Here is a 27,630-nt window from a genome sequence, read left to right as displayed (position 1 = left end):
ACGGTAATATAAGCAAGCACTTGGTGACGGTGGGAAGGAAAAACTCCCTTTTAACAGGAAAACCTCTGGCAGAACAGGCTGGGAGTGGGACAGCCGTCTCCTATGACTGCTTGGAGGTGAGGGGAGGAAGACAGGATTTCTACTACTGGGTTGGTTATGAAAGCTTTGTCAGTTGCCGTGGTGATGTAGCTTCACTTCGTCTTAATGACACACAGCAGGTGTTTCTGACACGAATGTGCTTCCTATTGAAATACATAGTTTCCTGTTGACTGTTGTGAAAAAAGGCATCAGTTTGTATCTGTGAACATGAACAAGTAGATGCTTTTCATGATTGCTTGATGTTTTGTTATGGTCTGTTTAAGGATAAATTGATGAGGGCTGAAATAATTTATTTATTTATAATAAATGTCTTGGTTTGCTTGGAATAGAAGAGAGAGTTATTAATTTGAAGCATTGGTTTTGGTGAAAATCAATTCCAGTGAAAGCACGCTGTTGCTGTTCTTCAGTTACTGATGTAAAATTTACAGCACGTCCTGAGAGTGATGCTAAAATCAGTCCTGCTTAGGCTAAAATGCTGCTTATAGAGCTGTAGCTAACATATTCAATTACTGAGAGATGACATAACACTTTATTAGCGAGTGATGTTTTAACTTAACAGAAGACCCCGCTGTAATGTTTCAGCTTTAAAACGTTAACTGTGCAGCTGAGGCTTGTGCTTTTTTAAGATAAACAAAACAAATCTTTATATTAAGATTGCATCTTGGGTTAGTTTGTTATTTCCACTATGTAGTCTTCTTGAACTTGTAAGTCCTGAATTGTCAAAGAGCCTCTTTTCTCCTTTGACCTGCTCCCTGGCTTAAAGAATAGCACTGCATTCTGTTAATACCTCAAATGATCTGTAACAATTCAAAAAATGTATTTATTATGCTTTTCAGCCTTTAACCTAAGCTCTTGTTTGGGATTCATGGGATGCAACAGGTCTAAGTATGAGTGACTGAAGTGTAATGTGCAGAAAAAAAAAACCCACATGCAATGTCCGCGTGTAAGTATCAGTCTCAGGAGGTTAGAGAGCTTCAGCAGAGATGAGAGGTTGATTTTGTTGCCTTCAGACTGAAACTTTAACTGTTCCCCTGAAACCAGCTGCTGGCTCAGACTGATATGTAACAGACAGAAAAGAGAGCGCTATCAGTGCCATCTGGATGCATGCAGTGGGTGGCCAGGCAGCTCAGCCATGGCTCTGTCATTGTTTCAGTGTTTACTGGAAAGACTGAAGATTTTTCTTGTTGTAAGGATGCTTTGCTTGTTCTGTTTGTTGTCTAAATCGTATTTCAATTCATGCTTAATGCAGACATTTCTATCTGTATAAAAGTGTAAGTAAGAGGAAATCAAGTATGGTTATAGGAGAGGGGTGACACGCAAAGGCTAATGGACTAATAATTAGACATAATATTGTTTTAATAATAATACAAATATTTATTCGTTCAAATAAATATTTGTTCAAAATAAACATAAAATAATATTATGATGATATTTTGAACAAATAAATATTTTCTAGTCTCACCATCTCAAACAATATTTCACATTTTTCTTTTTCTTATGTTGTAATGATTTTATGTTTTATTGATGAGTCCGGCAAAATAAGAACTACGTTATTAGATATTTTAAAATTAAAATAATGACAGAGTAGTTAGTAATGAAAAATAACAGATGAAATGTTGAACTTGTAAATAATGTCCCTTATGAACTATCCTAGTCCTGCTTTCATTAATGCATGTGCTGCAGGTGTGACCGACCTGCTTGTTTAACCATCTTTGACTTTTTGTTTCTACAGCAAGATGTCGAGAAGTTCTCAGACATCGAAAAACTCTACCTCTACCTCAAGTTGCCTTCTGGTCCGAGCAGCAGTGTCGATAAAAGGTGAGGATATACTTGTTTCTAAATGTTTTTATAGAAAACTGGACAAAGGGATAATGCTTACAAGCTTATTGAAACAAAAATGCCTCGATTAGCGTTGGTGTCATTTATCAGGCCTGAGGTGACAGTAAGCACTGCATTGTTTGTCTTCACAAACATCACTGACCCACATCTTTGTGCAGTGACCAGAGCGCCCTGTCATCGAGTCGCACGCAGCAGATGCACGCATTCACCTGGATCCGAAATCATTTAGAGGAGTACCCCGAGACCTCGCTCCCCAAGCAGGAAGTCTACGACGAATACAAGTAGGTGTAAAACAGAAAGGCGGAGTTTAGTTTCACTGCATAAACCCAGTTTTCTTGGAGAAATAAAGTCATTGTTGACGTTCACCTTTTGCATAGATAGCTGCTTCCAATGTTTGAGCCTCTTTCTCCTCCAGTTTACTGCAGGCAGAAGCATCAGTATAAATAGATGCTGCAGGCATGAGAATCACAGAGCCGCATGTGTCGGTAATATTAGAATGGAAAGTCTGAGACAGCCATTGAAATGTTCTGACGCTGTTATACAACTGTCTTTTTAACTCAGCTAGAACAAAAATACAGCGTCCTCCAGAAATATTGGCGCCTTCAGTGCAGACAGGTCAAAAGGCTTTAAACAGACCTAACGTGCTTCATGTTTTTCACAGTCAAACAAGCACATAGGACACAGTCACTGTGTAACTTTGGTGCTCCACCACTGCTCAGGTCTTCATTAGCTAGCTGTTTTAGCAGATGCAGATGTTTCTACTCAGAATAAATGATATGAAATAAAGGTCAGCTGTACCTGCTTATCGAACAGCAAGATGTTAAACTTTAAGTGATTGAGTGGGGTCATATGTGCCATTGACATGTTTTATTTTTCATTAAAAAAATTCTGACTACCATGAATCTGTCTGCTTTTACAACAGGCACATCGGTCTAGCAAAGATAATCAAAAGTTGTGTCATTTATGATCCTGAAAATATATGTATGGGTTTCTTTTGGCATCTTAGGTTATGATTTTTTTTGTAATTTTCCACTTCTACTCATCACATTGTTCTGAAGTAAACCACGGCTAACAGACCTTAAACATGAGAGAGATTCAGACAAGCTTGCTGCTTTCAGGGTTTTGAAGACGTTGCTAGCTCAGTTACCTATATACTATATATATTACTACTATACTTGTCAAGAAAAGAAAGGCAGCTTTATGTCATGAAATAAGTTGTGTTTAATAAGTGTTTTAAATCCTTTGCTATACCTGAAAAATGGCACATGCCTTTCACCATCAGGAACATAGTCAGACACTTCCTTGGGAAGCATTTAGTCCTGATATTTCAACATCTGTGTAACTGTGCTAAACCTCCTCTTTGCTAAAAAAAAATATTAAAATCTCTTAAATTAATCCTGCAAGATTCACAGCTACAAGTAAACAAAAGGTGAACATTTTATTAATTTCAGAAGTCCAGAAAAGTCTAACAGTCCAGAAACAAAGGAGGCAACAGAATTCGAAAACCAGCAGGGAGCTCACAAAGAAGACAAACAGACAATCATTTCGTCGCTAGTTGCTAACTCGTACAGAACTTTGAACATCTATTGTGTCTATCGCACAAAAGCATGCATGGCTACAGAAAGTTTTTAGCTCAGACTTGAAAGTCTGCTTGTTGGTTGGCTCGGGTCAAGGTCGATCACATTCACACCATAAACAAAGTGCTCTGGAGTTCATTTTGGAACCACATCGAGACCACCCCCTCCATAGGGTCTCGGTACAGTTGTTTAGGTCCCCACCCTGGTTAGTGTGTTCACATCTGCACCCAGAGACAATGACAGCCTGGCTATGATGCTGACCTGCACTGTGTTCCTAATTAAATAAAATGAATTGTATTAATTCTGTTTCTGTGTTTCAGGAGCTTCTGTGACAATCTTAACTACCACCCACTAAGTGCTGCAGACTTTGGGAAGATGATGAAAAATGTATTCCCGAACATGAAGGCGCGTCGGCTCGGCATGAGGGGAAAATCAAAATATCCTTTACTGGAAAGGAGTGTAGCAGTCTGGCCTCTGTCTCTGGTCACAGACCATCTGCTGCTGCAGTTCATAAGCTCGCTAAATATAGACGTGAAATGAAATAAAGCCCCCCTCTGCCTTCGAAGCAGAAGCATAATAATGCAGAGACCCTCAGGGGAGTCACTGTGATCTTGACCTTCACATAACATTGTGATTTTATTTTTTATATTTTTTCTGTTTAGCTCATGACGTCTAATGGAACATCTTGGTTTATTGTCATGACCTTTATCTGCATTATAGTCTTATTAACTTTCAGGTAAACTGGTCTGCTTAGAACTCAGCTCCTCACGTCAGTCCTTATCTACATAATCTACAAAAACTAATTCTGTGCCAATGTTTGAAAAATGTGAAATTGTTTTAAATTAGAAATTGAAACCGTTAAAATCATCCTACAGACTAATTTTAAATGCAGTGGCTCGCTATGTTGTCACTGAATCCTGTGAAACGAGCAGCTTTGTCATAATGTGTTGAAAGACAGGATCCAAATGCAGACTCCAAGTCCAAACATAAAAAACAAAACAAAAGGTGTGACTGAGACTTTAAATAAGCAGAAGGTAACAGAAGTGGGAGCAGGAGGGAAGCTAAACACAGCTGAAAACAATCAAGGTAATGTACAATGAAGTAAAACTAAATACAATACACAAAAGACCACTAACTATCAAAAGTCAACTACCAAAACAGGAAGTGAGAATTGTAAGTAGACGAGGAAATTGACAATCTTAAACTTGACATGGGGGAAAGACACTTAAGTGAGGCAAAAAGAAAACTAACAAACTGATACCAGCACCAAATTCAAGTAAGCACTAAATGCTAAAAATCTAAGATAAAATGTAAATAATTAACAAACTAAGAACCAAATATTGGATATGTAATGATATAAAATATTTTAAAGTGTATAAACTGAAAAAAAAAACTAGTTCAAAATCCAGGACTATAACATACTTACGTTTACTTTATGCTTAATTTTTTTGTAGTTAGTTTTAAATTAAACTCTAAAAAGGGTGGTGGGCATTTTTTCATACATCTTGTAGAGAATTGTTTCTATTAAGGGTATTGATTAATGGCATGAAAATTTTAATTTAATATTATACAAACTGTCTGAGAAAAAGTAATAAAACATATTAAAATAGGTCAAAAAAGACTGAGAACAAGAATAATATTCAATATGATTCCAATGGAATTATCATAAAAATTTAGAAGTTAAAAGAATAAGATGAAGTTAAACCAGGAATGTCAGAATCACAAAATCTATATATACTAAAGTTTTTTAACACTAGCACCCCCAGGCTTCTACCTTTCTACCTATAAAACCCGAGAGCAGCCAAATGGCTGGTAGGCTTTTAGCTAAGCTTTAGCTTCAGCCAAGTGGAAGCTAAATTGGCTAGTCATTCATATGTATATTAGGTCGTTACCTGGGAATTCTGGAGGGAGGGGAGTGGGGGTGTGTGATTGAGGGCGTGGGGGAGCTGCTAAAAGCTGTGCACTTCCTTTTGTGTTTCATCTTGATGCATTCTCAATCATCCAGGGAAATAAATCTCCAAAAGTCACCAACTTGGAGTGTTTCAGTTTGCCATGTTAGGGAGAAATCAACACACATGGGTGTAGGTCCTTTGTTGCTGAGATTTATTGATAAAAACAGTACAAAAAACCAACCATTTGTACACATATTTACAAATAATAATAAAAAGTGAGTGAGTACATTTCAACATTTTCAGCAATCACTCACAATCCTGGCACTGCCATGGTATCTGTAGTCTGCATTTACCACATGTGTATCTGTTGCAGTGAACACATCGCACAGTGGCATGATTGTTCTTGCATTTGTGTGTTTGTGTCCCAAACTTGTCAGGTTTACTTGCAATATACTGCAGGAAACAGCACCGAGTCTTTGATGGGAAAAGCTGTTCATCAACGGTGATATGTAGACCAGGGTTGTAGCACGTGATGCAGTTGGTGACAAATGATCCCCACACACTGGAAATTGCAGCGAACTTTGCTCGATCACTGCGGGTGGACTTGTCATCAAAGCGTAGGTGTTGCATGATGTCTTGGAAGCGGTTTCGTGCCATAGTTCCAATTATCTGTGGGTTTCCCAGGTTTGCTGACCAGCAGTCATTTAGAGATGGAACCCTGGTAACCCCCCGCAAGATGCATGGCCAGACTAGACTGTCAAAAGATACATGCGAAAAATAAAAAGTAATATTAACTGGCACCATAGAAAAATCGTGAACTGGTTCTTGTAGAAAACCGGTACCCAGCATCCAATTTTTTGAATTTGCTAGTCTGCTTGTTTATCCATCCGATTTCAGGTTGTGTGCCAGAGGAGGGAAATGGCATTGCAGTATATAGTGTGGATATGGACATAACTTTTATTTTTATTGCACAACACCGCGATGGTAAAGTGGAGGAATTAATTTTTCTTGGTGTAATTAACATACTGCATTACTTTTAGGGAAACGCATTCAGTGTAATGTGTGTAATAATTACTTTTTCTGAGTAGAGATCCGAACACTGATCACAACAAACATGCAACAACATTGTATCAATGTAATGTCTTTCGTATGCAGCTTAGCAATGGTGGTCATTGTCAAAGTGAATCAATGAGGAATCGAATCAGTAAGTGATATCAATAATAGAATCAGAATTACTAAATTCTTATCCATTCCCATTCCTTGTTCACAGTACTCAAATGGACTCCACAGTCACCAGATCTCAATCCAGTAGAGCACCTTAGATGGGAAATGTGCATCATGGATATTCGCTGACAAATCTACTGCAACTGTGTAATGCTATCATGTCAAGGTCTAAGGAATCTTTCCATCATCTTGCTGAAAATTAAGGCAGTTCTGAAGGCACAAAGCCCGTAAATATGTGTACAAATGGTTGGTTTTTTGTACTGTTTTTATCAATAAATCTCAGCAACAAAGGACATACACCCATGTGTGTTGATTTCTCCCTAAGATGGCAAACTGAAACACTCCAAGTTGGTGACTTTTGGAGATTTATTTCCCTGGATGATTGAGAATGCATCAAGATGAAACACAAAAGGAAGTGCACAGCTTTTAGCAGCTCCCCCACGCCCTCAATCACACACCCCCACTCCCCTCCCTCCAGAATTCCCAGGTAACGACCTAATATACATATGAATGACTAGCCAATTTAGCTTCCACTTGGCTGAAGCTAAAGCTTAGCTAAAAGCCATTTGGCTGCTCTCCGGGTTTTCCTGGAAAGTGGATTGGTCGTCGTGGGCCAGTTGAATGGCCCCCAAGGTCTCCCGATCTGACCCCCTTAGACTTTTATCTTTGGGGTCATCTGAAGGCAATTGTCTATGGTGTGAAGAAGGAGTTTGCCCCCTCACATATACTAATGTGCCAGGACTTTAATATCACCAACCATTCCCATGTTAGTACGGTGTGTCCATATAAATGGCCCACCCTGTATTGTTCATCTTTGTTTGAATTGGTGACACTGATGCTTGGTTCCCACATACAGTATTTAATTTCTTGACTACAATTATTACCTGACTGGACAAACATGAATATAACGTATAACTTCGCTGACTCTTGGAGGCGTACGATGGCATACCAATAATTCTAGTTATTTGTTCTAGTAACGGCAAAGCTTTCAGCTACAATTAAACAAAGCCTGAGTGTAGTATGAGACATTAAAGTCATCAAAGAGTGTTACTTAAAAGTATAAATCAAGCTTCATCAGAACTGAATCTTTAACAAAAAACATCTGTCCCAGCCAGTGAATACTATAAATACTTTTTTCTGCTGTTTTGCACTGGTCTACTCATCATATATTATCATCGTTTAGAGTAGCAGAGCCAAATGCAGGTGGCTGCAGGCAGAGGATTCAAACAAAAAGTAAGCTCTTTATTTCCAAAAGAAGCATAATCCAAGGAGAAAATCCAGAAAACATAGGGATCAAGAAACAAGAGAATTTGCAAAGAACAAAGGAAAGACACTCAGAGGGTAATTAGGGGAAGTGAAAACAGGAAGGTGACAAGAAAAGGCTGAAAGTAATTAGGATTAATTAACAAAGTAAAACAGGAAATAACTGAACACACAGACAGGATACAGAAAAGCTGTGGACAAACCAAAACACCAGGTCCCTGTACTGCAAAGCCAAATCAACATACCCAAAGTATCCGTTATCTGGATTCGCTTTACCCAACATCATCAAAGGAGCTTGCAAAGAAAAGCGTCTGGACTTCTTTAAGTTACTTGAAGACGTTTCACCTCTCATCCGAGAAGCTTCTTCAGTTCTAAGGTCAAATGGTGGAGAGTCCCAGATATAAACCTAGTGGGAGTTTCCCCCCACAGAGGGACAAAAGGACCCCCTGAGCCTGGCCTGAGCCAAGGTGTGAAACTGGGTGTGGGTCCCAATCAGCCAGAGTTTCGGGTGAGTTCATTGTGAAACCTGGCCCCACCTTATCATGCGAATTCCTGAGATCAGATGGCCCAGGATGTGAGTGGGCGTTAAGGCGTCTGGGAAGGGATCTCAAAACTGGATTATAGATGGCAGAGAGTTGGTGTCGTAAACCACCGCCTCTGTTCAAAGATGGTCGCTCACAGTGGACATAGATGGCTTCTTTCACTCCTCTTTCAAACCATCTGTCCTCTCTGTCCAAAATGTGAACATTGGCATCCTCGAAAGAGTGTCCTTTATCCTTAAGATGCAGATGGACTGCTGAGTCTTGTCCTGTGGAGGTGGCTCTTCTGTGTTGTGCCATGCGCTTGTGAAGTGGCTGTTTGGTCTCTCCAATGTAGAGGTCTGGGCATTCCTCGCTGCACTGTACAGCATACACCACATTGTTAAGTCTCTGTTTTGGCGTTTTGTCTTTCGGGTGAACCAGTTTCTGTCTGAGCGTGTTGCTGGATCTGAAATACACTGGGATGTCATGCTTGGAGAAAACTCTCCTGAGTTTCTCTGATACGCCGGCTACATAGGGGATGACAATGTTGTTGCGTCTGTCCTTCTTATCCTCCCTCGCTGGTGTCTGGTCTTCTTTTCTGTGCCTCTTTGCTCACTTTAAGAACGCCCATTTAGGATAGCCGCACGTTTTGAGTGCTTCCTTTACATGTGCGTGTTCCTTCTTTTTTCCTTCAGGCTTAGAGGGAACATGTTCTGCCCGGTGGTGTAGGGTCCTGATTACTCCAAGTTTGTGTTCCAGAGGGTGATGGGAGTCGAACAGGAGGTACTGGTCCGTGTGTGTGGGCTTCCGGTAAACTTCGATGTTGAGGTTGCCGTTCTCTTCAATGTGCACAGCGCAGTCCAGGAAAGGCAAACAGTTGTCCTGAACAAAACCTCTTCTAAGATTGGAGAGGGTAGAAGGATTTCCAGTACCTGCAGGGTCTGGCTGATCTTTACAAGTTTGTGGACAAGGCTCAGCGGGCCCAACACTCTAAAGCAGGGGTCACCAACCTTTTTGAAAGTGAGAGCTACTTCTTGGGTACCGATTAATGTGAAGGGCTACCAGTTTGACACACACTTCTCAAATAACAAATTTCCTCAGTTTAACTTAATTATGTGTTATCATTAATAATTAATGATATTCATCTATGTACGGACACTAATTATGTTAATTATTTTTCACCATAATTATAAAGAATGCAAGTAGGAAACAAGGTAGGAAACATAAATATCAATATGCAATGCTTTATTTCTATATATCTCTGCAAGTATTTACATTTTGAAGTGATCACTTCTACAACATTTTCACTTACCACTAACAAATTTTAACAAATCATGCACTGTTACATACATTATTTTTGTATGTATGTAACATACAAAAAATCAACTTTCAAATTTTACAGAACTTTTCACCAAATTGGCAGCATTTTAAAGCAAATTGTCACATGTTACACTTAACAAACACATTTGTTTTTCAATAATTAAATTCAACTTTGACATGACACTGTAATGTTGCCACCGAGAACATCTAATATGGCTTTCTTTGTCTGTTAGTGGGAAACCTGGCATTGCATGCTGTTCACCAGTGTGTTGTAATCTGGGGTATAACTTGACACTGCAACTCTGAGTGAGTCTTGCAGATGTGCATCGAAGAGTTCTGTGTTTGTTCTTGATGAAGTTCATGTCAGAAAAGGCTGATTCACAAAGATAGGTTGAACCAAACAGGCAACCTTCATAGCTGCTGTGCATACACCACTGTACTTTTCTGTGTCAACAAGGCACCAAAAGTTTGGTGCACCCAGATAGGCTTTGAGGTGGACGTCATTTTGCAATGTTACAATTTCGATTTCCACCTGTCCAGCATCCAAGCTGAACATTGAACTTAGTTGCTCAGCAATGCATGTTGTGTCCACATTCATGAAAGGATTGGAAACAAATGAGACACATGGCTCAAGCTGATCAAGGTCACAAAACCTGTTCTCAAACTCTTGACCAAGTCGGTTTATGACTTGAGTGTACTTTTCTGCAACTTTGTCAAAAGTCTCAGATGCAGAAGCATTGTCTTTCAGCACCATCTGCACAGAGGGAAAGTGCAGCACCTTTTTTCTCTGTAAATGCACAGAGAAAATGTTCATCTGGGCTTTAAATCCATTTAAAGCACTTATCATGTCAGCAACAGTCTTACCTTTGCCTTGCAGCTCACAGTTCAAATGGTTCAGTTTCCCAGTAATGTCTGTTAAAAACGCAAGGTCAAGTGTCCACTCAGTGTCCTCCAGCAGAGATGTGTCTTCCCCTTTGGATTGCATGAACTCCTTGATTTCACCCAAAAGTGACAAAAAACGAAGCAAAATCCGTCCCCTGCTGAGCCATCGGATTTCCGTATGTAGTAGCAGGTCACCATATTCAGCTGACAGCTCCTCCAATAGCACCTTGAATGTTCTGTGCTGTTTAGCTCTGGAGCGGATGCTGTTTATGATCTTCACGACGGGAGTCATGACGTGCTCAAAGCCGATCACCTTTGCGCATAACGCCTGCTGGTGAATGATGCAGTGGTAATGCATGAAGTTCGGGAACTCTGTGTCACCTTTACAGTGAGCGATGAATCCCGTATGTCGGCCGATCATAGCAGGAGCCCCGTCGGTAGTCACTGATACCAGCTTTTCCAACGGTGCCTTTTTCTTCGCGAAAAACTCCTTCACCGCGTTATAGATGTCAACTCCCTTCGTAGTTGTCTTTAGCGGCAGTAGTGTCAGAAGTTCTTCTTTTGTGGAGAAACCATCAAATACCATCCGGATAAAGACCATCAGCTGTGCTGTACTGCTGCTGTCGACGGACTCGTCACACTGGATGCTAAACCAACTGCACTTTGCCAGATCCTGATCCAACCGATCGGCCAAGTTCCCGGACATAGCCGACACTCTTCTAACAATTGTAGTTGCCCCCAGCTGGACATCAGAGAGAGTGGAGATTACATCGTTTCCATATTTCTCGTCTTTAAGCACAGTTTTTGCAATTATCATCATTGCTTCTTTGAAAACCTCCCCGTCTAAAAATGCCTTCTTTTTCTTAATCATGAAATGTGTAGCTCTAAATGAGGCTTCGGTTGCTTTTTGAGAGTTTTTCACCGGTCTCGTGAAAAAAGACTGCTGTTTGCTCAAACTTGCCTTTAATTCGCGGGCCTTTTCCGCTCGCAGTGTGCTGCCCTTTGGGTAGTTAGCATGGTAGCTTGTGTGACACGTTTGGAAATGTCTCTCCACGTTGTGCCGCTTTGCCGTTGCCACAGTTGCCCCGCAAATGAGACACACGCATGAATCTTTCACAGTGGTAAAAAAGAACTCTTCCTCCCATTCACTGTGAAAATTATATGTTTTTTTCCTTTTTTCCGCCATGTTTTCCTCATCTCCTCACCTTTGCCTTTGCTGGTCTTCACGGCAACTGTTTCCGTGGAGACCAGCTAGCACTAACTATTAGATCATGATCTAATATTTAATAATAAACTTTTTTTTTATGTATTATCTCTAACAAATTAACACCAATGCAATTGTGATTAAAAAAAATAGCAAGAAAAAATAAAAATAGATGCAGCTTACTAGTAAGTTGTTATGGTGAGCTATTTTTAGAACAGGCCCGCGGGCGACTCATGTGGTCCTTGCGGGCGACCTGGTGCCCGCGGGCACCGTGTTGGTGACCCCTGCTCTAAAGGAAAAGAAAGACAACGCAGGAAATTTCACACCTTGCTTTCAAAAACACACACTCCTCATCCTGAACCTACACAACCCAGAGAAGAAAACACACCTGATGCCAGTCAGGAGAAATGGGTTAAGAACTTTTCAGACAGGATTCTCACTGAACCTGAAAAGAGAGTATTAGCCAAAGGACTCAATTTTGCCATTTCTCCACAACAGTTGCCCATAGTGGACCTCATCACAGCCACAGAATCTGCCATACGGATTAATAAATTATCACAGACAGAAGCAGAGCAAATCAGGATGAAAGTCTCAGCCACGCTCTCCAGTGCCAAAGTCCCTCCATCCAACCTCACAATACAGGAAAAGAAGGCCGTCGCTTCCCTGAGCAAAGACCACAACATCACTGTTTTACCAGCTGATAAGGGAAGATGCACCGTGGTCCTAAACACTACAGATTACCATACAAAGATCACTACTCTCCTCAGTGACAACAATACCTACGAAGCCTTAAAGCGAGACCCCACAAGCAGCTACAAAAAGAAAGTTATAGCTTGCCTTCAAGACTTTGAAAAGGACAAAATTATTGACCGCCTTACATATCACCGCCTTTACCCAGGGGATGCCATACCCTGCATTTACAGACTTCCTAAAATCCACAAGGAAGCTGTCCCACTCAGACCCATAGTCAGTAGCATAAACTCAGCCACTTACAACATTGCTAAACACCTTGCTACCATCCTTGCGCCTCTCGTGGGGAACACCCCACACCTCATCAAGAACTCCACCGACTTCACCGACAAGGTCCAGAAACTTACCCTGGATCCAGATGAAACCATGGTGTCCTTTGATGTAGTCTCTCTCTTCACTTGCATACCCACCATGGAGGCCGTGGAGACTGTCAGAAAACGACTACAAGAAGACAGCTCCTTGGAGGACAGGACCAACTTCACACCCGATCAGATCTGCACACTGTTAGACCTCTGCCTCACCACTACATATATTTCAAGTACAACGAAGGCTTTTACAGACAAAAACATGGCTGTGCCATGGGCTCCCCCGTGTCACCTATTGTAGCCAACCTTTACATGGAGGAAGTGGAAAGGAAGGCTCTTGGCTCTTTCAAAGGAAGAGTACCCAGCCACTGGTACAGATATGTGGACGACACCTGGGTCAAAATCAAGACACAAGAAGTGGAATCCTTCACTGCGCACATTAACGCTGTGGATAAAAACATCAGGTTCACCAGGGAAGACACAAAGGACAACTGTTTGCCTTTCCTGGACTGCGCCGTGCACATTGAAGAGAACGGCAAACTCAACATCGAAGTTTACCGGAAGCCCACACACACGGACCAGTACCTCCTGTTCGACTCCCATCACCCTCTGGAACACAAACTTGGAGTAATCAGGACCCTACACCACCGGGCAGAACATGTTCCCTCTAAGCCTGAAGGAAAAAAGAAGGAACACGCACATGTAAAGGAAGCACTCAAAACGTGCGGCTATCCTAAATGGGCGTTCTTAAAGTCAGCAAAGAGGCACAGAAAAGAAGACCAGACACCAGCGAGGGAGGATAAGAAGGACAGACGCAACAACATTGTCATCCCCTATGTAGCCGGCGTATCAGAGAAACTCAGGAGAGTTTTCTCCAAGCATGACATCCCAGTGTATTTCAGACCCAGCAACACGCTCAGACAGAAACTGGTTCACCCGAAAGACAAAACGCCAAAACACAGACTTAACAATGTGGTGTATGCTGTACAGTGCAGCGAGGAATGCTCAGACCTCTACATTGGAGAGACCAAACAGCCACTTCACAAGCGCATGGCACAACACAGAAGAGCCACCTCCACAGGACAAGACTCAGCAGTCCATCTGCATCTTAAGGATAAAGGACACTCTTTCGAGGATGCCAATGTTCACATTTTGGACAGAGAGGACAGATGGTTTGAAAGAGGAGTGAAAGAAGCCATCTATGTCCACTGTGAGCGACCATCTTTGAACAGAGGCGGGGGTTTACGACACCAACTCTCTGCCATCTATAATCCAGTTTTGAGATCCCTTCCCAGACGCCTTAACGCCCACTCACATCCTGGGCCATCTGATCTCAGGAATTCGCATGATAAGGTGGGGCCAGGTTTCACAATGAACTCACCCGAAACTCTGGCTGATTGGGACCCACACCCAGTTTCACACCTTGGCTCAGGCGATTAGAGGATCATCAGGGGGTCCTTTTGTCCCTCTGTGGGGGGTCACTCCCACTAGGTTATATCTGGGACTCTCCACCATTTGACCTTAGAACTGAAGAAGCTTCTCGGATGAGAGGTGAAACGTCTTCAAGTAACTTAAAGAAGTCCAGACGCTTTTCTTTGCAAGCTCCTTTGACTACGATGACCTGGATGACTGAGAACCTTCACAGACATTTTACCCAACATCGAAAATCAGGACGAGTGGTCGGGCAAAGCTGGTGATCAACCCAGGCTTTGTCAGTCTACCTTGATAAAGGTAGATTGGAAGGAGGTAGAGCGGGTAATATACTAATCAGAAGGCTGGTAGTTTGCATCTCCAAAGACAGTGCTTGTGTGAACGAGGCAAGTTATATAGAGTGCTCAGTAAGAGTAGAAAAGCTCTATGTAAGGACTTGTAAAGACAAAAGTGTGTCACTGGCAGCATTGAACCAATAACAAATATGAAGTGAACTGGGAACAAAGTGACCAATCCTACACAGGGATATGAAAAGGTTAAGAACATGATACAGAATCAAATCAAAGTGGGGGGGGGGGAGCTGCCATATTAATAACATTGAACCTGTTTAAAGGCTGGAAGGACAGTTGGCAGAAATGCTGACTGTAGAAAGTAAAAGGCTTATCGTTATCACAGCTCTATCATTAAGATACACGAGAATCTGAAAAATTATAAGCATGTACCTGTTTTAGGATCATGTATTAACTCTTATAGAACAATAAAAAAGTGGAGTGACTTATTTTGCAGCTGACAAGGAAAAAAATTGGGAGTAAAGAAGGGGCTAAGGTTCTATATTTTTAATAAAACAAAAACTTCCGGCCCTCCTACTCCCCGTGCACAGAGGTCCAGATGATCTTATAATGCGTTTGTAACACTGCAGTCGTGGTGATTCCACACCCTTTGATCTCTAATCGGGTATATAACCTCATTAACTGCCGGTTAGGGCTGCGCCAAATGTTACTATAGTGATATGTCCCATTAAAAAGATCCACCTTGGATTTGGCTGGAGAAGCCAAAATCCTGCTTTGTAGTACGGGACTTTGGAACAAAATGAAAAGGAAAACAATAACAACAAGACTTAACAAGAACAGATAAAAAGTAACTCCAATAAGATAACTCAGTAATACTAATGTAAGGCTCAGGTAACACAAAAGATAAATATGGAAATTTGGATGCAGTTTACGAATGAGAATTGGCGCTGCCAGTTTTCTGTTATGACATGGCATATTGAGCTGCTAATACTACACAGGCTGTGTTTTATTCAGGGTTTCCTCTGTATAGTTGTCATATGTATTCTTCGGAGATCCTTTGAGATTTTTTATCTTAACACTGACTCACATACTGCTATAGTGGCCTAAGGAAGAGACCATTTGTTCAGATGCCGTCTTTACCAACTCTGGACCTCCATAAAACAGGAGATGGAGTAAGCACATTTATTTACACTTATTTTCATATTGATATTAATATTATGTCTTTGGAATATAGCTTTTTTTCCATATATATGTGTCTATATATGAAACTAAATGTCAATTGTTTGCAGCCCCAGTGTGATGTGCTCGACTCCCCGGGCCAGCTGAGCAGTATTAAGGAAGAGGTGCGGTTTGCAGCCTGTGATCTTGTGTGTGAGTGGGCTCAAAAGGTGCTCAAACGCCAGTTTGATGCTGTGGAGGACCTGGCTCGCTTCCTAATCGACAGCCATTACATCAGCAACAAGTCTTTGGCAGCTCTCACCATAATGACCGGCACAGCAGCAGGTAGGACACTTGACAACTTGATGTTCCCAGAGTGCAGAACATAAAGGTCAAGAGTGACTTCTGGTGGCAGCTCGCTGTTAACGCACCTATGGCTTTATCCGTCTATTGAAGTTCTGTCTCTACACCAGATTAATGTTGTTCTTGGACTCTTATGCTCTGGAACATCAAGCAGTCTAACTTGCGAACCTTGCAATAAATCTTTACAGCGATTATAATCTTCAGTTTTACTTTAAAATAAATTAGAGAACTTTTTGTTCAACTGTGTGATCATTTCAGAAAAAAACATGTTTGTGTTTGTTAAATACTCAATTTACAGTAAAACTACTTAAAATAGGTTTTCTTTATAAACCAGAAGCAGTATATAAAACTCATGGGCGATCATTTTTGCCCTGAAGCTTGCATACCAGTGACAAGCTCAAGAAGACAGATTCAGAGGTGTCTCGGGATTTCAGGCTTCCCACTTCAAATGGAGCGTAGCACAATATGCATTTTCCACAGAAGTGTGCAAAGATCTAAGCTGTTCAATATATAATATATTACTTAAACATGTAATTTTGATGAAGAGCATTTTGTGATTGAATCAATGCAAAGAAAAAGAACAAAATAATAATGTCTCTGAATTGTCACATCATTTTAACATAAACTGAACAGCTACCTTCGGCTGCTCCTTTATTCACTAGGGCTCACTTCAGCAGGTAGTTCTGCATTTTTATTTTGGTAGATCAGCTTTTCACTTGTTAGGCTTATTAAACCACTACACAATATATTTGTATACCTCATAAACTGGAAGGTTCAGTGTTGAGATTTAAGTAAAAATAATTGTTTAACAAAGAACCAACAAGAAGCTCCCAGACACTGAAATGTACAGTGAGGATGCAAAGGAAACATGTGGGATATAAGCATGATATAAGCAACTGAGCCAAGAGAACAGCAGGAATCTCTACTGCTGTTCTCTTGCTGTAATGTGCGATGGTTGAAATAAAGGCCCATCATCTCCTGTTAATTTACCCTGAGATTGCACAGTTCTTTGATTCTGTGATTTAATCCCATGTACAAAGGCAGGTGGAGAGGCAGACTGCCAGGTTTTAAGAATAAGTTTCTTGGCAACCCTTCCTAGATGCAGAGCAATGTGGATGTCAGGTGGGAGCTCAAGGGGGACTTTTCTTTTGTTAGTCCTTGTTTTTCATTTTAATGAGCTATTGACTTTTTTGTGTGATGATATCAGGGTTGCACAGGAAAGGGACCCAAATGCACACTGCTAAGTCAAACCTGAGAAACGTAAAACAACCTTTTATTAAGGCAAAACACAAAGTACACATACGGAAAAGTTAAATAAGTGAATAAATCCAAACAGAAATACAGTAAACACATAAGCAAGTATGACTCAACAAAGAATTAAGGCAACCTTTTCAGGTTTTAAATAGACACGTGAAGTAATCAGGGGGCTGGGAAACGCCAGGGTAACAAGACATAGCTGAAGCTAATTAAGACAAAGGAAGTAAAAGTGATGGGAAAGCACAAATGAAACAGGAAGCTACTAAAAGGGGAATCACAAAACAAAGACAAAGCCTTAACAAGATGCAAGAACACACTACAAAGACCAAACTAAAGTAAAAATACGAGGAATCCGATTTATAATAACCTAAACCCAAAAGAAAACCAGAATACGAAACTAAAGAACAAAAGACTAGAAACAGAGTTAGTCAGATGGATAATAATGAAAATAATGATGATGATAATAATAATAATAGAATGCAGGAGTGAATGTGAGTGCGAATGGTTGTCTGTCCCTGTGTGTTGGCCCTGCGACAGACTGGCAGCCTGTCCAGGGTGTACCCCGCCTCTCGCCCTATGACAGCTGGGATAGGCTCCAGCGCCCTGAAAAGGATAAGCGGAAGCGAATGGATGAATGGAATAATAATAATAATAATAATGCATTTTATTTATAGGTTCCTTTAAAGACCCTCAAGGTCACCTTACAATATTACAAAAAATAAGTAAATAAATAAAAACACAAGGTAAACATGGAAAAAACAAGCATGAAAGTATAAAAGCTAAACAAGGTAAAAATCATGATGCAATTTTGAATAGAGTTTTGAATAGTTCGGAGTGAGTGAAGGACAAAGGCGGTTATTGAAAGATGAAAACAGGAAGACCGAGTGATATTATTTATGTGTTGTGAAGGAAAGAGTGCTGTCGAGTATGACATCAAGACTCTTAACCTGAGGGGAAGGTGTGACAACAGAGTTATCAATGGATAATGAAAGACATCTGGTTTAAAGTTTTGATTTGGTGCCTATTAAAATAAATTCAGTTTTAGTGCCATTAAGTTTAAGAAAGTTGTGAGCAAACCAGACCTTGATTTCACTTAAACAATCAGAAATAGATATGGGTGGGAGAGTAGCTGTGGATTTGGAGAGCTGTAGTAGAGCTGAGTGTAATCTGCACAGCAGTGAAATTGGATGTTATATTTCTTGAAAATAAGAAAAAAACGGAAACAAGAAAATATGAACATTTCACTTGCACTGACAGAAACTTAAATACAAAATACAACAACTAAAAGCTGTGAATCCAAATGCTCAACACAGAGTGACTAACAACCTGATACACAATACAGAAACCCACAAATACTAAGGAGTAAGAGAAATAGGTGCATCTACTAAAAGTCTCAGATGAGTTTGAATCTCAGTGATCTTGAACTCAAAGTCAAGGTCAGGGGTCAACTTTCCTGAAAATCACCTTGGATTTTCAAAATTATACCATTGGTACATCCACTAGGAGGCTGGGGTAGCGCTGGTGGCTGCCAGGTTTTAATAATAAGGAATTCCCTTTTGAAACCAGTAGAATTACATCTGAATATATCAGGGAACATGCTGCAAAACACTCTGCTACCTCAAATGTAATTGTTTTTGCAATAACTGAAGATGTACAGTACTAAGTTCCCCTGCATAGTGTTATATATTCTTTTTGTAGGAGCATTTGATGTATACTGAATACAAATTTCTTTTGATTTTCTTCAGAGGTGAAAGGTTCACAGACCGTCTCAGCCTTCGCCCCGGCTGCAGACGCTCACTCGTTCCAGCCTCATGTGACCATGCTGTCCTCTCCGTCTGTCGACGCAAAGCAGCAGCTCCAGAGGAAGATCCAGAGAAAGCAACAGGAACAAAAGCTGACATCTCCTCTACCCGGAGAGGGACAGATTAGGAAGGCAGACGACGGTGTGTCTTGTGGTAGTCCCACCCCTCCGTCGCCTCAACCAACTATAGGCATCGTGGTTGCTGCCGTGCCAAGCCCGATCACGGTGAGAGAGAGAGCTGGATCACACCATCATGTGTCATTTCTTTCCCCACTGAAGGAAAGATTAACTGCACGTCATGAATGTTTAGAACACAATGAACCCACATTAGATAAAAAATATACCCTTTTCTAATCTATTAATTAGCTACAACACGTTGCTGCAGTTACTGTTGATTTACATTCTTATAGATCACTGAATTTTCTTTTCATCAATATAATAGTCAAACTTTCATTTATCTGAGGTCACATCACATTTCTGATCTTATTATTTTGTGTAGTCTGAAGAAAAGATAAGCCAGAAATGATAGTCCACAGAATTCATCAGTAGATATTCCAACACATTTTTGTATCCCTTTTAATGTCACCAAGGCTGCTTTATATATTTAATGCAATATAAAATCAAACACTTGGGATTAAATAGTTGTTTTTACCAATAAACAAAATATCTACAACATAACTGCATGGATAGCTGTAATTCCAGCTGTTTCTTAAGTGGACTGAAGTGGCAATGTAAAACAAAATAACCATAGTTAAAATCAAAAAGGTGTCAAAACTATCAAAAACAGTAACACCAAGGAGAAAAGTAATAAGGCACAAGGTGAACTCGTCAGGCAATGACAGGGGAGAAGACAACAAACATGCGAGGTAAAAACACAGTAAAAATATCCGTTGAAATAAAGCCTGAAGTAAAAAGAGACGAAGGATATATTCATACAGACGTGCAGGGAGTCCGAAAAGGAATCATTAAAAAAAATGGTACCATAAAGCCCCCTCTATCTCTCTCTGTCAAAGACAGGATCTAAACTTTGATTTCATGATTCCTTTTTTTTCCCCCTGCAGGTTCAGAGGAGTAGGCCGCTGATGTCCCCGAGTCCAGTGGGAACAGTGGAGAGCAAAGTACTGCCCATTAACATCCAGATGGTGACCCAGCCAGTTCAGGGAGTGAAGCAGAGCCCCAAACACCCCCAAAATATTCTGTCCAATCCAGCGGGGGAGCGCGCAGCTCGGCAGCGCTACGCTCAAATCCTCCCTAAACCTTCAGCCACCACTGCCATCGCTTTGCGCTCGCCCTCCACCATGATCATCGCTAACAGCCCCATTAAGACTGTTGTAACGCCATGTCATGTCAGCCCAGTCAGTCTGGTCAAAATGGCAGCCATATCGCTCGCACCCAACAGCAGTGAAACTGCCACATCCTTCACAAACGTGCTGCGGCCGGCATCTGCAGACATCAACTTTAAAGCTACAGAAGACGCCAGCTCCAGTCAGAGCGCGAGGAGTTCCTCAACGGTCCCCATTTTGGCCCCGGTGGCCAGGCAAGGGCAGACTTCTAACACTCCAAGCATCGATGTTGAAATGGAAGTTGAAGCTATACATGAAAGCAGCCAAATGCAAAATTTGGGCAGTCAAGTTTTGCCACAAGTGGCAATGACCAATAGAGTCAAAGGGGCTGTACAGAGGGCCGCCAGTGTGCCCATACCGCAAACTAGAGGCTTCTTGGGTCTCGAGGAAACGTCCAGCAATAAATGCAGCAGAGAGTCCTCCTCAAGCACTAATACTGTGGCCACAGGCGACAGCGGCAATAATAGCGCTAAAAATACAAGCACTTTGCACTTAAATCCCTCCACTCAGAATACCAGCACCGTGTCTCTACTGAACACCAGCAGAACATCTTCATGTGGGGAAAACAACCAAACAAAGCAAGGCTTCTTGTCCACTAAGAGCCTCAGAAAACGTTCAGGGCTCAGTCCAGACCTTTCACCAATCAAAAGGGTTTTTATACCCCAGCAGCCAGTAGAGGGTGCTGCTGGTTCAGGGTATGGTATCAGAAACATGACGGGTAATGTATCCAGGCCAGGCGCTCCAGCTAGATCTGAAAGTGCACCAGCCACCAGGGAAGTAGAAGTGAAAATGACCACTCAAGTCCACGCACTTGGCACTTCTCCTTCTTTCAGAGCGAGTGGCTTTTACTCTGTTGCCAAAACACATAGTTCATTGCAGAGGAAAAACATTTCTGCCGTTATGGAAACTGGCACTTCAGTCAGTCACGCATTAATACAGCAACATCAGGGGCACGCAGCAGTTGACGCACATGCTGTGCCCGATAATCCCAGTTTTCCAAAGCATTCAGGTGTGGCTTCAAACTCAAGCCTGGAAGGAGTCCGGCAGCAGCCCTGCTCTCAGTCCAGTCCTGCTACTGAAACCTTAGAGTTTTTGAATCACGCTTCATCATCCGGTCAACTGCCCATGCAGACAGACATGACAGATTACTTTTGCTTTGATGATGATGTGACTCAGGACAGCATAGTGGAGGAGTTGGTGCAGATGGAGGAGCAGATGAAACTTAATAACCTGCAGCAGTTTGGAGATTCTGTCACGCTGCAGGGCCAGCAGGTTGCGATGCCAAACAACATGACGTCCGCTAATAAGAACATGGCTTTCTATCATGCTGCGAACAACAACAGTAACCCAATTCAAACGCCGACACCTACACCCATGTCGGAAATGATGGGAGGAGCCCAGGGACTGACAGGAGAAAGCCCCTGCTCCCACATCGCCTCCACGACCCCGGTGGACAGCTCGCTCGGAAGCAGTCGCCACACCCCGGTTGGGACGCCACACTCCAACTGCAGCAGCAATGTTCCTCCCAGTCCAGTAGAGTGCAGAAACCCGTTCGCGTTCACACCTATTAACTCCAGCATCACTGGTTTCCATGACGGCAGCACCATCTCCAGCAGCCCCGTGAAACCGATGCAGAGACCGATGGCCACCCATCCAGACAAGACCAGGCTGGAGTGGATGAATAACAGTTACAATAGCAGCGGCGGGACCACCAGCAGATCCAACAGCGGAATGGAAATCCTGCCCGGCTATCACAGCCTGATAGACGACCATTTTCAAAAACCTCACGCCTTCGCCGTTCCTCACGCGCGGCACCACGACAGCCATTTCGGCCGCTTGACTCCCATCTCGCCCGTGCAGCAGCAGGTAGCGAGCATGGCCAAACAGGAGGGTTTTGCGGTGCCTGCCCCTCTGGATAATAAAACTGCCAACACATCTGCTGCAAATTTTAGGTGTCGCAGCGTGAGTCCCGCTGTACATCAGAGGAACTTCAGCGGCACAGGAGCAGGAACCAACCTTTCCAATGCCTCCCGATCGGTAGTGTCTCCCTTTAATTCTCCTGTGACGGCTGAGGTGTTGAACATCTTCGCAAACAGGCAGACAAACCTCGGCGTGAACAGCATGGCCCAGAGGAGCCGCTCTGTGCCGCTCAACATCATGATGCAAAGCGAGGCCCCGCCCACACCGGGCCAGCAGTGCAGCACCAAAAGCATCGCCAGCGTCCTCCTGAGCAAGCTAGACGGAGATCACGAGAATAGTGTGCGGGGTGTGGGAATCAATAATTTACTTCCCACCTACACCGCTCGTATGAACCTGACCCAGATCCTCGAATCCAACTCCAGCCTCTCCTGCACTGACAGCCTGATGACCTCTGACTCCAGCAGTACCTGCAACCTGCAGAGGCCCAATTACCTCATGGAAAACTCTATCGGTGAACAAATGATTCTCTCGGCAGGTCAAGGCCAAATACAAGCAGCCGGTGGAGAGCAGCATCAGCAGCAGTCCATCATGTCAGCTTTGAACTCACAGCAGCAGCAACACCAGCAGTTAGACTTCAGCACCTCTCAAGACCTCCTCGCTGCTGGCAATCAGCTCATGGAACAGGTGTCAGAGCTAACAGCAGCCGGGGCCGATTTCCCCGGTGAAATCAGAATGACATCGGAGCTTCCCAGTAGCATCAGTGACCTTAACGCATTGGACACAAACCTGCTGTTCGACCCCAGCCAGCAGCAAGGCCAGTATCGGCACGCCGCCCCAGAGGAGCTGGTGGACGATTCGCTGTTTCAGCAAATCACCAGCGAAGCGGCTCATTCAGGTGGTCTCGACTGGTTGGAGAGCAAAGATCACCCAACTGTTGGGCTGATGGGCTGAGAGCAGAGCTTTTTATAGTAATGTTGAACATGTTAATCTGCGGTTGATGTTTGTTTTATTTATTTTCAGGCATTTATAATGCAACACTGGATACAATGAGGTCTGTCCAGATTAAGTGCCAGGCTAAAAACTGAGCTAATGCTGCAACACTCACTGAAAATGCTGGTCATTTCCCTTTAATGAGAGAATATTGCCTCACTTTGTTTGATCAAGAGAATTGTCAACAAGAAAACACACACAGAAAAAAGCTAGTTTTCAAACAGCTAATTTTATTGAACAGTCAGATCAATAACAGAGCCGTGGATCAGTGTGAATAAACCTTATGCAACGCTACTTATTTCTGTCACCGTGTATGAACTGCAGGCTAAATTAGGTGCAAAAAAACTAATGATATTTAATCCTAAACTAACAATATGTGTTTGTTGTGTAGCTTTACTTAAAGAAAAAAAGCGCTTAAAAGGTTTTGAATTTAACATTAAGATATGTGACGTGTACACACATACATTAAATTATTATGTATTCACAAATACACAGAATCAAATTCATCCATGTAAATCCATATAATGTACTCATAATCTTAATATATAAATATACCAATATAAATATATGTATCTCTTCCCAAACACAGCACTGGCCTTTACTGACTCATTTTGGTGAAATATATAAATGGTATTCGGTAAAACTTTGAACTGTAAAATTCAGCAATATAAGTCTATACTGTCTAAAGTTTCTAAAGTTTATTTTAAATAGACTTTGAGTCTCTGTTAATCAGCTGATGAGTGTGAAGAGCGACGTTAACCTCTCTTCAAACCCCTTCATGTAGATTAAATAATAATACAAATATTATTAGTCCTCTTTTAAGTTGCATTTAAAATAGGTCTTGTATACAGTCATGTGAATAACTAAGTTCACCCTTGTTATCATAGGTGAGCACCTTTAAAAAAGCAGCAGTTTTGGTAGTTTGGTGGTCTGGTGCGTTCAGGTGTGAGCTAACACAATGACACAATCTTTCCAAATGTTAACGTCCCAACAAGGCCCGACTGTAGAAATGCCTCAGCTCTACAGGCTTGAGCTAGTATGTTAAAGGTTAAATTTCATGAAAATAGAATTACAAGACAAATATGGCACGAAGGAATCCCAAGAGAATATCTCTTCCCTCTGAAACAAACATGGCAGCAAGGTTTGCTTTAGGTTTGCCAAGCAGCATCTGAACAAACCACAGATGACACCAAAGTGGAGACAAAACCAAACAGGTCAAGAGTCAAGCTTGGCCTAAATTAGGTTATGTACTGTAGGAGATAAATCACCCCAAACACAACAAAATGAAATGTATCATTAGAATGGCTGAAAGTGAAAAAGAATGAAGGTGTTGCAATATCAAAGTCCAGACCTCAGCCTGCTTTGGGGGGACCTTAAGAGAGCTGTGCATGAATGCAATGCTGTAAAGAAGAGTGGGTCAAAATCTCTCCACGGTAATGTGAGAGCTGAGGAAGTCATACAGAAAACTATTACTTCTATGTCATTGCTGCTAAAAGTTGTTCTTCAAGCTACTGAATCACAGGGTGCACTTAGTTTTTCTTGGGACTGTAATTGTGATTATAAAGATGTTCAAATCTTAATCAATCTCTTTAAAGCGTATGCAAAATTTACATGCAATAAAAGAAAACAGACAAAAACATCAAATATTAAACCAGCTGTTCTCAAACCGGCATGGCCCCGCCACCAAAATAATTCTCACCTTCAAATTTTATCGATCTTTATCAACAGCAACAACACAAAAAATGAATTAAAAAGAATTTAAATCAGCATCCACACCACTCTGCGGCAAAGAGTCTGTGTCCCACCAGGGGGCCATGCCCCATAGGTTGAGAATCACTATATTAAACCAAGAAAGATGATTTGCTGATCAGCTTTAATTATGCTATCAGTCTTTGTATGGTTACATGTAGGTGTGTCACACAGACCATTTTATGGGATCTGTGTTGCAGCCCTTTGAGCAGTGAAAGACGAGGGCTCGACCGCTTAACCCTTACAGGACATTTATGATAAAATCACTTACCTAAGAATTAAACCAAACCTCTCTGACGGGGTCTTCTTTTGCACTTGAAAAATGAACCGAGAGCTTTTTATCACTATTTAAATGTATTATTTATCGCGTGCAGATCACTAAAAAGGAAGACATGGAAAGTGAGAGGAGCCTAATGAGCATGTATATTACACTTATTCTAATGCACTGACAATCTATAATCCTTGTGCTTTATAAAGGGGGGAAAACACTGTTTGATTTGTGTGGAACAATTTTACTCTGAATCCTGAGGTTCAAATGAAAAACAGCTGCCGATCAAATGTGGAAGTCGAGCTTTACACTGACGTCGAGCATCGGGTAAAGAAGTCGTGCAGCCGCTGACTCTAAGCTGCGTCTGAGGGCTTTGGGTTTCTGAGCCTTATGTCCTTATGCCAAAGATGTAAGCTGCACCGTGGCCACGGGTGTAACATAGCCTCCAACGTGGTGGGCTCTCTGACAATAAAGTGCTTGATGACGCCTGTAACAAATGTATTCAGAGGAAAGGTGAAAATCTGTAAATGCTGAGGGTTCCTTTGTTTACTGTTGTTGATGCTTTTGTAACCCGCACCCTTCCAACAGGTTTGATGTTTTCACGGCAGCATCACAGTTGTTTCGCTAAACCGTGTGTGTCTCTGTGTTAGCAGTAGATCTCTTGACCGTGTATTGTTGGTCACACTCACTTCATTTGTTGTACAGATTGGGGGTGTGGCCAGGTGTCCGTTGCTCTTTGGTTTGTTTTATTACTATTTATTATTTTACATTGTTCTATTTGTACAGGATATGTACTCTTGGAAACCATATAATTGTTTGTTTGTGTGCGTGCGTGTGTGTTCACAATAACCTGACTTGCACTGTTATGATGTTTTGTAGCATACGCTTTAAGTGTCATAGTGTGTTACCGCGTATCACGTGCATTATCAAGACTTTTCCGAAATTTGGCAGTGAATAATGAGAAATTGAAGAATCACTAAAACCTCGCAGAACTGGATTTTGACAGGAATTCACGCCAGAAAATGTTTGCACTTGTTTTAAAATGTGGAAACGGCACTGTTCCTTAATATATGGTGCGCAATTGTGCAATTGTACTTCCCTTCATGAGCTTGAAAGTTGTCCCTCTGTGACAAAAAAAACCAAACATTTTGAATGAACTAAATTAATGTCTGGATTTAATCTGGTGATTTTATACAGAATACTGTATTTTTAACTTCTTTAAAATCTGATTGTATCATTGTAACATCTAATTATTTTGAGTACTTTTTTTGACCTCTGATTTCTCTCAGTTTCGATGTTTAACTCCATTGTGGGTCTGTGTGTTTGTTAGCACTGATGTTTCTTTATGAAGAGTTTACCCTTCCTCTTGTAAGTGGCTAGGAGCTGTAGAGCCGCCCTCCACTGTGTTAAGTTGCTGTGGTTTTTAATACAAATATTTTCTTTTTGTTGTGGTTGTTGTTTTGCATTTTATCAAGTGCTTTTATAAGGGGAAGTGCTTGTTGATACCAGTTTTTGAAAACTTTTTAAAACTAATAAACATTTTTGAGTACATCTACTTCAAAGATGCTGTGCTGTTGTCTGCCCAGGACACAACTGGATCTTCACCTCTGAAATTTTACATACAAAGCCAATAAGTAGCATAACTTCACCCATACTGATGTTTTATGGTATTAACCAGAAGCATTCAGATGAAATTTGGAAGTTTAATAAGCAGCAGGAAAATTTATTTATTATGAAAACAATACAACAAAATAAATGAAATGCAATAAATGCAACTGTGGACACAACTGTTTAACTTCTAAAACTCCAAACTCTAATTAAATTTAATTTAAACCTTAAGATATGAGTGAATTATGCTGGCATCACTTTAATACCAGAAAACTAAGCAGGTGGGTTCATAATACTTAATATGATTATAAACAGCAAATAGTTGGGATTTCTTCTTATCCTTTCTTACATACATGCTTCTCTTTAAAGAAAAAGTTAAAGACTTTGTTACCGTTTCATATTTAAGCCTGAAGCATGAAATAATTATCAGAAAGTGCTTGTTTTTCTTATATATATATATATATATATATATATATATATATATATATATATATATATGTATGTATATGTGTATATGTATATATATATATATATATATATATGTATGTATATGTGTATATGTATATATATATATAT

The 27,630-nt window shown here is 41.3% G+C and overlaps 1 protein-coding gene across 1 annotated transcript in view; it reads left to right on the top strand.

The window, feature by feature from the left end:
• Positions 1–26,993, top strand: part of LOC146678612 (DNA-binding protein RFX7-like) — a 35,258-nt gene extending 8,265 nt beyond the window's left edge. The window contains exons 3-9 of the mRNA XM_085401501.1: positions 1,832–1,917; positions 2,097–2,219; positions 3,836–3,955; positions 15,688–15,769; positions 15,887–16,100; positions 19,121–19,401; positions 20,238–26,993. Of these exons, the coding sequence (XP_085257627.1) occupies positions 1,832–1,917; positions 2,097–2,219; positions 3,836–3,955; positions 15,688–15,769; positions 15,887–16,100; positions 19,121–19,401; positions 20,238–23,390 (4,059 nt within the window). The 3' untranslated portion in view covers positions 23,391–26,993. The remainder of the gene's footprint in view (positions 1–1,831; positions 1,918–2,096; positions 2,220–3,835; positions 3,956–15,687; positions 15,770–15,886; positions 16,101–19,120; positions 19,402–20,237) is intronic.
• The last annotated feature ends 637 nt before the right edge of the window (positions 26,994–27,630 follow it).

Source organism: Rhamphochromis longiceps, linkage group LG1 (genome assembly GCF_057381845.1).
Source record: "Rhamphochromis longiceps isolate RC_006_pf linkage group LG1, R_longiceps_female_GT1.1, whole genome shotgun sequence".
NCBI classification, from domain to species: domain Eukaryota; kingdom Metazoa; phylum Chordata; class Actinopteri; order Cichliformes; family Cichlidae; genus Rhamphochromis; species Rhamphochromis longiceps.
Note: the sequence above shows the minus strand (reverse complement) of the source record. Positions and strands in the feature narration are given on the sequence as shown.